Raw genomic sequence first — 9,936 nt, 5'->3', positions numbered from 1 at the left:
TGTCCTCCACCCTCTAAAACTTCCCAGGCCATCTGCAAACGGCGGCGGTCTGCCAACCTCGCATGAATCCTGGAGAAAGCCCCTTAACTGTGTCTGTAAACCATAAAAGTTTCCAGAGAGGGGGTCAAAGTGTGGAGGTGTAAAGGAGGATGGCCATGAGGGGGGGAAGAGAGGAGTGAGGTCTGGTCTGCGAGGGGGCTGGGAGGACAGGAGGGGGAGGGTGGGGGCCAGACCGGCCTGCCTGCGGGACGGCTTGCCAGATGCTCAGAACATCCTGCGAAATCTCACACCCTCCTTGCCCCCCACCCGTCCTGGCTCCAGCTCGGGCTCCATTTCAATCTGCATAATTCGCCCCATTTCTAGTGGATGGGAGGGGGTGAGAATGGGAGGGTGAGGAGGTCTGTGGAGGGGCTGCTCCAAAGGCCAGAGGAAAGCAGAGCCCGAGGCTGAGGCTGGGAAGAAGGTGGGTGGCAGCCAGAGGGTGGAGGCGGGGCCGGGAGGAGGGCAGGCTGCAAGCCCCAGATAATATTCTGCCCAGGGCAGCAGGGCTCCATTCCGTCCACTTGCCCAGGGAGGAGAAGGAGGAAAGGAAAAAAAAAAAAGTGGGCTGTAACTTAAAGATCTTAAGACTCCCAAGTGAGGGGTTGGTCTGGAGGTGGGAGGAGGGAGTGACCAGACACGGAGGAGACAGAGACTCAGGAGGGCGCAGGGCAGCGGCTTAGCTGAGGCCAGGACTCGGCAGGAGAGGGTGGGGGGCCGGCTGGGCCCCAGGCAGCTCCTCGGCGGCTCCCCGGGGGGGCTCTGGACACCCTCAGCCCTTCCCGCCTGCCCGCTGAGCCGGTGCCCGGCCTCGGGGCCGGTCCCCCGGGCCCCCTGCGCGGCCTCTGTCCGCTGCCGGCATGGAGGAGGCGGGCGACTTCGACAACTACTACGGCGCCGACAACCAGTCCGAGTGCGAGTACGCGGACTGGAAGTCGTCGGGCGCCCTCATCCCCGCCATCTACATGCTGGTCTTCCTCCTGGGCACCACGGGCAACGGCCTGGTGCTCTGGACCGTGTTCCGCAGCAGCCGCGAGAAGAGGCGCTCAGCCGACATCTTCATCGCCAGCCTGGCCGTGGCCGACCTGACCTTCGTGGTGACCCTGCCGCTCTGGGCCACCTACACGTACCGGGGCTATGACTGGCCCTTCGGCACCTTCGCCTGCAAGCTCAGCAGCTACGTGATCTTCGTCAACATGTACGCCAGCGTCTTCTGCCTCACCGGGCTCAGCTTCGACCGCTACCTGGCCATCGTGAGGCCCGTGGCCAACGCTCGCCTGAGGCTGCGGGTCAGCGGGGCCGTGGCCACGGCGGTGCTGTGGGTGCTGGCCGCCCTGCTGGCCCTGCCGGTCATGGTGTTCCGCTCCACCGGGGACCTGGAGAACAGCACCAAGGTGCAGTGCTACATGGACTACTCCATGGTGGCCACCGCCAGCTCCGAGTGGGCCTGGGAGGTGGGCCTGGGGGTGTCGTCCACCGCCGTGGGCTTCGTGGTGCCCTTCACCGTCATGCTCACCTGCTACTTCTTCATCGCCCAAACCATCGCCGGCCACTTCCGCAAGGAGCGCATCGAGGGCCTGCGGAAGCGGCGGCGGCTGCTCAGCATCATCGTGGTGCTGGTGGTGACCTTCGCGCTCTGCTGGATGCCCTACCACCTGGTGAAGACGCTCTACATGCTGGGCGGCCTGCTGCACTGGCCCTGCGACCTCGACATCTTCCTCATGAACGTCTTCCCCTACTGCACCTGCATCAGCTACGTCAACAGCTGCCTCAACCCCTTCCTCTACGCCTTCTTCGACCCGCGCTTCCGCCAGGCCTGCGCGTCCATGCTCTGCTGCGGCCGGAGCAGGTGCGGGGCGGCCTCCCACAGCAGCAGCGGGGAGAAGTCGGCCAGCTACTCCTCCGGCCACAGCCAGGGGCCCGGCCCCAACTCGGGGAAGGGTGCAGAGCAGATGCACGAGAAGTCCATCCCCTACAGCCAAGAGACCCTCGTGGTTGACTAGGGCTGGGGCCTGCCCGGCCTTCCCCTACTCTCTGAAAGTCAGGTAGCATGACAGCACCTTCTCCCTCGCACTCCACCCTTTCCCCTGCTCCCTGCTCCCTGCCCCCCTGCCCCCTCTTGTCCTCCTTCCTTCTTGAGGCTTGTTCAGAGGTTTGTGGTTGAGTGGGAGGAGACTGAGCCCTGCAGGCTCCTGCTTGGCCACTCGGTATCCGTGAGACGGACCTTGCACGAGTGTCTTGACCCCTCTGGGCCTCTGTTTCCCCATTTGTATATAAAACAAGGGAAGTTGTGCTGGCTCAACGGAACTGGGTTGCCCCCACTCCTTTTCTTGGATCTCCAGCTTTTCCTTTTCCCTCCTTTCTTCCTAATGCCCTGTCCCTTCTCCCTGCCCCTACTTTCTCCTCTGTCTGCACTTTCCAGCCCAAATTGTCACCTGCTGGCTCCAACCCGGTCTCCGGGACACACCTCCTCTTTAATCCCTCCTTCTTCCCCTATTCACCTCCCTGGTTCTGCAGGGCTTCCAAGGGTTAAGAATCCTGAAGCTTGCACACACTCTCTGGCTCTCCAAGCGTGAAGGAAGGACCGGGGCTGGTGTCAGCAAAGTCAGTTCCAGGCTCTGCAGCTGGGAGCTCCAGAACTTTCTTGTAAACCGGACCATTTCACTGTAGTTTCAGGCACTAAGGATCCCAGAAGGGGGCCTCGCTTCCTGCAGTCTCTCCTTGATGCCAACTAGATGTGCTTTTTTTGCAGATTTCCTCTCATTCAACCTCTATTCCCCATGGCAATCGGAAGTCCACGGGGTTGGTGATGGGACTGCTGGCTCCTAGGTGTCATTCTATGAGTGGGGAGTCGGGAAGGCAACGTCGAGGAAGAAGGGAGTCCGTATTTAGTCTATATGCTGCTTGGTTTCCCTTTCCAATTCCTCACCCCTCCAACCTTCTCTAGAACTGGGACCTGCAGGTGTCCCCACCACAGCCTGGCATCTCCAGGCAGGACACTTTTCTTGAGCACTGGTGCTGCTGGGTGCCAAGAGTTATGTGTGTGCGTGTGTGTGTGCTTGTGTGTGTACACAGATGAGTATAACAGGAAGAGCAGTGTGCCTGTGTCACTCATCACTTGGGTGAACTACCCCCCTACTCTCTACTCTCTAGTCTCTACCACTTCTCCACTCTGCACGCAGCATCCTTGGGGAAAGAGGGACATAGTGAGGCAATATAGAACAAAAATGAGTTCACCCCTTCCCCCACTGGATTTGGGGGCTCTGACGGCTGGTCCGTGCTTTAAGAGAGATGTTCCTGTTAGGGCTGGGACCCCTCTGGGGAGATCTGTCCCCAAGGCAGTGGTGCCCAAGCTCTGGGGAAACCCAATGTGCTGGGTGCCATCATTCCTAGTTCCATGAGGGAAGCAGGAGGTGGTTAAGAGCTTTCCTTGGCTCCTTTCCCACACCTCTCCCCCCTGCTCTGAGTCCATGAGTGTGTTCCCTACCACTCTCCCCTTTCCCTGGGTCTGTGGCCCCCTCCCTAAGGAACATGCCTTCTCCCTTTGCCTGGGGTGAAAAGCACTGGGTGGGGTTTTTGTCACCTCACCACCAGGATGGGACCCATTGGCCTCTCCTGCTGGGCTGGGGGGCTGGGAACGATGACTGGAGCAGCTGTGGCAGGGCTGAGGGCATGACTTCAAGCCACCAGAGAGGCCTCAAGGACAAAATTGATGGTGGGGCCTTTGTGGGCTGGAGGCAGGGGTGTGTATATTCCAGGTTTTGTTCTTGGAGGCCTCCCGACAGGACGTGAAGGACAAGATTTGCGCCACGGAGGCAGGAAGAGCCCGGCGTGGTGTAAATGGAGAGCTTGACCATCCCTGGGATGGTGCCAGCTCCAGGAGCCGAGGGAGGAGGAGAAAGGAAGAGGCTCTCCTCAGCTTAATCTCCCCCTTGCAGACTGGAATCTTCCACAGACTCCCTTTCTCAGCCCAGGGCTGTCCTCAAAGCATGTGGTCAATGTTGGAGGAAGCTACCAGAAGGGTAGAGGGTGCCTTTCTGAGGCCTTCCTCAGTGACCCCAGAGACCTCTTGCCTGGAACTCACTGGTGGCCCTGGACAGAGGATGGAGGCTCCCTCATCCCCTACCAGCCCCCTCTTTGGAACGTCTCTGCTATGTTTTCTGACCCTGTTAGTCACTTCGGTTCATTCAATAAATCTGTTTTGTGTAATTGCTGTGTCCAGAGCCTCTTCTCACACAAGTGTCGTGGGTTGAGGAAAGGCCCCCCTGTTTGCAGATGTCCCAGTGGGAGGTGACTTGGGCTGAGGGGGCACAGGAGGGAAGTAGGAGCTAATGGGAGTCAGGTGGGAAACTGGAATGGGAGAGGGGAGATGGGCAGAACTTGGGAGATCTAGACCCAGGGCAGGGCAGGGGTGGGAGTGAGCCCAGGAGAAGCACAGGAAATAAAGGCTGGGGTGGGGGGTGAGGTGGGGATAGGGTGGGGGTGGGAAGCAGCTCAGATTTCCTGCTCGGAAAACCCGTGGGACAAATGGGTGCATATTTTGGAGTCCTGAGCGCAGGCCCTGGGAAAATTCATTCATTCACTCCTTCACTCATTCATTGTCCCGTGAGCATCCAGTTGGCTTAGATGAGAAGTTCAGGTGCTGGCCTCCAGTTAGTGACTCCGGGTGTCTGCAGATACCTGTCGCAGAGCAGCACCCCAGACCTCAGGAATCCAAATCTTCTGGACCCATCCTGGATGTTCCAACTGCTAGAAGCTCCTAAGATGATTTCCAGGGGGAGGCCAGGCTTGGGGACATCCCCATCCACACAGATCCTGTGGGCAAATGAAGGAGGGGTGCACAGAAGACCAGCGGGTCAGAGACAGGAAACCGGGCTCTGGAGGGTCATTGATTTGGGGAAGGAAGAGTCTGAAACCATCCCCGGAGGGAAACACTAGGTGCAGAGGTGTTCGTCACCTTCCATGAGGACTTGGGGGACTGGCCGTGTCTGCCGATGACACGAAAGCAATCAGTGCAGTAGAAGGGACAGGAGCGAGAGTCACCGCGGTGTGTGCTAAGCACTTCCAAACATGTTGTCTAATCCTTGCAGTGCTCTGAGTGGGGCCTCCTAGACACTCATTCTGCTGACAAGGAACCAAGGCTCAGAGAGGTTAGTCACAGACTTTAGCGAGGTGACACAGCTAGTACACGGAAGAACGAGGCCAGGACAGTTCAGGCTGTCCCCTCCCAAAGCCCACACTCTTGGCCACTGTTTCTCCCAAAGCACAAGTGAGGCAGGGCCGGGTGGTTGGGAAGGAGAGTGGGGGCTCATTGGTAAGGCACCAGCACAGGGACTGGGTCAGGATGGGGAGGGGAGAGGAATGGTGGGGAGTGTATGAGAGATAGAGACAGAGAAAAGGACAGAGACCGAGACAAAGACAGAGATAGAGACAGAGAGAGACAGAGAGATAGAGACAGAGAAAGAGAGAGACAGAAAAGACAGAGAAAGAGAGAGATACAGAGAAGAGAGACAAAGAGAGAGATAGAAACAGAGAGACAGAGACAGAGAGATAGAGACAGAGATAGAGACAGAGAGACAGAAGGAGAGAGAAAGAGAGAAACAATGATATAGGGATAGAGAGAGACAGTGACAGAGAGATAGAGACAGAGAAAGGAAGGGAGACAGAGACAGGGAGAGATAGAGAAACAGAGAGAGAGTGAGGGGAGAGATGGAGACAGGATGTGGAGAGAGAGAAATTAAGAGCCGGGGAAGCAGTGGGTAGCAGTAGTGGTGGGAGGCGGGGAGGGAGCTGGACAGGGTGTCACAGCTTGTTTCCAAGTCTTTGGAAGCACATCAGGGAAAACCCAGCAGGAATTTACAACTGCAACAACAAACGATTTGAGGTTTTTTTCTTCTCTTTTTTACAGATGCTGTAAAAGAAAAATACCTCACTAACCCTCCAGGGAAATTTGAGGTAAGTTATCCAAAAAAATAATAAGATTGTAGAGCAGTTAATAATTCATTTGTCCACAGTTTCTTCATTTCTTCACCCACTCACCCACTCACGTGGTTACCCATCCAGCCCTTTTTGACTACTTGGGTGACAAGCAGCGGGGTGGGCACAGGAGTAAATGGTGCACAGGACCCGGTGGGCTTCAGGCTGGTGGAGACAGTGAGAGGGGCATTTATAGTCAGCAAGCTCTAAGGAGGGAGCATAAAGGTGCTTTGAGGGCCTAATGGAGGCAGTGGGATGCGTGTAGGCAGGGTGCCAGGGCAGACTTCAGAGTGCTTGCCGGGTGGTGGTGGTGGTGGTGGTGGTGGTGTGCTCTGTGCAGAGGGATTATCCAGAGACCAGAAGGAGCACAGCTCCTGTGAGGAACTGCAAAGGTCCTCATCTGTGCTTTCTGTCACCCCCACCAGCTCTGGGATGGGAGCCAAGCAGAGGAACAGAGAAAAATCTGCACAGGTCTCAGAGAATGGATGACAGCAGATTGGGGCGGGACTATAGTCCAGGTCTCTAGACAGCTTGGGGGCCAGGCATTGTTTTTTAGGAGATGACTTCCGTTTCCCCCTGCCTGGGTTTGAACTGTTTTTCTTGAAGATATAAGCCAGGGCCTCCTAGACAGGTGCTGGGAGTTCTGTCCTCTTACACTGTGCTCGTTAGAGAAGGATGCTGCAAGGGGGGTGCCGATGGATCCCTGGGGAAGACCACCCCCAGAAGCCAAGATGACACAGCATGACAGAACCTAGATGTGACGTCTGCCTTTCCCAGCTGGCACCAGGCAGCTCTTGTGAATTATTGCTCAAATGCTTATAAAGTCTCTGTAAGCAACGTTGGAGACAACAACAATGGAAGCTTAGAATCAAATTGGCAATAAAGGAGTCTCAGACACATTGGGCTGACTAGTTATAAAGAGGTTGCGAGAGTCTCAAGCAATGGTTGTTGATTTATTCATTCAACAAACTTTTTGTTCAGTGCCTACTATGTGCCTGGGCTGTCTTAGAAGCTGGGGATACAGAGATGAACCTGCCACCATCCCTGGCTTCATGGAGTGACATGGAGAGCCTTACCTTCCACGTAAGGCTCTGTGGAGGGTGAGGATTTGTACGCAGGCAGACAGCAGGGAAAGGGCAGAGGTGGGACTAGAACTCATGCTTCCCGCTGCCAGGCAAGAGCATGGCTCATGGCTACAGGTTTAGGAAATGGAGAATGTCTTTTATTGAAACTATGAAGAGCAACTGGCAAGGGTCAGAAAGATGATGGACTGCCAGCTGGGGTGGGGGAGGGCACAAAGATGCTTGAAGATGATTATTCACATTTCCTGTTACTACACCTTTTGTTTTGGATTTACAGAAAAATTGCTAATTTAATTCAGAGAGCTTCCATATATTCCACGTCTAGTGTCCTTTATTATTGACATCTTACATTAGCATGACCCTCTTGTCTTCATTAATGGATCTCTCTCCATATATTTTTTCATGGATAAATTCTTTATTTAGATGCTTCAGTGATCAAGAGACAGAGCATAAACGCACACACATACACACACACACAATATGTAAAGCCATTTCACAGGCAAAGGGATAGGCAATGGGGGGAAGAGGCCACAGAGCAGCTATGGGCTTCTCTGACTCAACAAAGGGGTGCCTATGATGGTTGTCACCTCTTCGAATTGCTGCTTGAAAGCTACAAGGAAAAATCCACTTCCAGTGAAGTCCCAGGCCATAAAACACAGCAGAGTAGGAGAAATCTAAGTTTGGGGCCTGGGGAACATCTTTTTCCTCATTGCCAAAACCTGTACCAGCTCTCCTCTCTTTCCCTGGGGGTCCTATTCTGTTCGCTGGACCCCCTTGAAGCTTTCCATGAGGCCTCCTCCCCTTCTAGTTTTGCCCCAGCTGCTGAGATCCTTAGCACCATTCAGGAACTGTGGAGAAGGGGCAGGAAGGACGGCATTGCTCTGCCAGGACTGTATCACTGCTCCAGGAGGAAACTTCATGGTGGGCAAGATGCTCTATAACTGGCCAGCATCTGGTCCCAGGCTCAGGAAAGCCTGTACTTTTTGGGGAAAGGGGGAGTGTCATATTAGCTCCAAGCTTCCATTGGGCAGCCACTTCCATCTACCCTTTGCCACCTAGGCCAAGGTCTGCTGTGAAAGCTCCAGGTTTCACTGGAGCTGCCTAGAGCCTGGGGAGCTCAGTTCTTTAGCTGTAGAGACTGGTTCAAAACTGAGCTGCAGAGGAAAGACAGGCCTGGGGCTCATGACATATGGCCCAAGGGGGCTGGGGAAGGGGAAAGGTCATCCTCCAAACTACTCTCCTGTGAGGGCCTGAGTCCTCTCAAGATCCACCCCCTTCCCTTGTCCTGACCTACAGGGCCCATTCTACAGGGGAAGAGCAGGAGTGGATGTGCCTGGGCCAATCAGAGGCTATCTGTGCCCCACTCCTGCCTTAGGCCTCTGTGTTCTCCAGGTAGAAGAAGCGAGGAAGAGGGAGCCAAGGGCTGACCATGGTAATGGGAAGCTGGCTCATGGCTGGTTCAACCTGGGGTGCTGGACAGAAACATCTATAGTCTCCCACGGTGGCTGAGTCTTTCTCAATGGCCTGCCTGCCTTTGCATTGGAATCTGGCCCAGGTGTGATGCCATTGCTTTTGGTGACTGGTTCTTGTGTTTGCAGCCACTGACATGAGCTTGATACCGTTCTATGGAGTTGAGCATTATCTTAAACATCTTGCAGGGGTGGGCCTTCTCAGCTGATGCGTCAGCAATAGCAGGGTCTGCCAGCTGCCCATAGTGTGCCGTGAATTTGAGCTGGCTTCCTGTTTCCTGTGTTTCTTGCCCACATAATGTTATTGAGCCATGACAGGGTCATTGTAAGTTGCATGGCCGAGGCTGCAGAACTTGACTGGGCCTATCATCTCTCTATCCTGGTACAAGGCTAAGATGGAGGCCACAAGGAAAGGGTTTGCAAAGCATTTTGACAGAGCTTCCACCTTAGTGGATTGCTGCGGCAGCTCTAAGTTCTTTGTGTGGGTCTTAGATAGTTGCGACAGGGCCACCACAGGGGAGGAACAGGTCATGTTACAGAAGGGGCAGCACTGGTTCTTGTCTTTGCTTCCGCTGTTCTGACCTGAGTCTAGTTTCTTCGTTTCCCTTTTAATGTCTCCATTCCATGGATTGCTAGGCATCTCTTCACTTTGTTGACATGTTTTTTGCTCTGGTAGCATGCCAACTCCTGGGATTCGGAAATGAGCAAGGCGCAGCAAACTGGTACTGGGTACTGGTAAAGAGATACTAGTTCTTCTGGATCATGAGTTCCACTTCTTCCCTCCCCACTGGTTGGGCCCCCACACACTGCTTCCTAGAGGTGAGGGGCTCCTCGAGGTCAAAGCACAGCCTGTGAGGTTCTTGTCCTTCTTGCTCCTGAGAGCTGCTGTGTGGCCTGGCTCTTCCACTGTCTGTGGCCTCCATTGTGCCCAGCGCAGGATACTCCGTCTTTCCTCTGAATCAATATTGATACATTACTATGAGCTTAGTCCATATTTTCTTCTGTCTTCTTCACTTTTTACCTAATGTCCTTTTTCTGTTCCAGGATCCCATCCAGGTTACCTCCTTGCATTTAGCCATCCCGTCTCCTGAGGCTCCTCTTGGCTGTGACAGTTTCTCAGACTTTGTTTTTTGATAACCCTGAGAGTTTTGAGGAATACTGGCCCAGTATTTTCTTCTGTGTCTTTTTTAAACAAATATACTTTTATTTCTATATACCAGGCGCATGCTAGATGATAAGGAAAGAGCAATAAATAACGTACAAGGGATTCCTCCTCTGTTGGAGTTTAATGGTGGATAATAGCATCATTTCAGGGGACAGAGAGGAGGCTCTACAGGCACACACCCATCTTCTGATGCACACCACGGAGT

The 9,936-nt window shown here is 54.5% G+C and overlaps 1 protein-coding gene and 1 pseudogene across 1 annotated transcript; one reads left to right on the top strand and one right to left on the bottom strand.

The window, feature by feature from the left end:
• The first annotated feature begins 558 nt into the window (after window positions 1-558).
• Window positions 559-4,248, top strand: APLNR (apelin receptor). The gene has a single exon (XM_026012918.2). It carries the CDS (start codon window positions 900-902, stop codon window positions 2,040-2,042), a length of 1,143 nt encoding a protein of 380 aa, XP_025868703.1. The 5' UTR covers window positions 559-899; the 3' UTR covers window positions 2,043-4,248.
• A 4,220-nt stretch (window positions 4,249-8,468) lies between these two features.
• On the bottom strand, window positions 8,469-9,645 carry LOC140598949 (zinc finger protein 346 pseudogene; annotated as a pseudogene).
• Between the last annotated feature and the right edge of the window lie 291 nt (window positions 9,646-9,936).

This window comes from Vulpes vulpes, chromosome 5 (genome assembly GCF_048418805.1).
Source record: "Vulpes vulpes isolate BD-2025 chromosome 5, VulVul3, whole genome shotgun sequence".
NCBI lineage: Eukaryota > Metazoa > Chordata > Mammalia > Carnivora > Canidae > Vulpes > Vulpes vulpes.
This window is presented reverse-complemented; position numbering and strand designations above follow the sequence as displayed.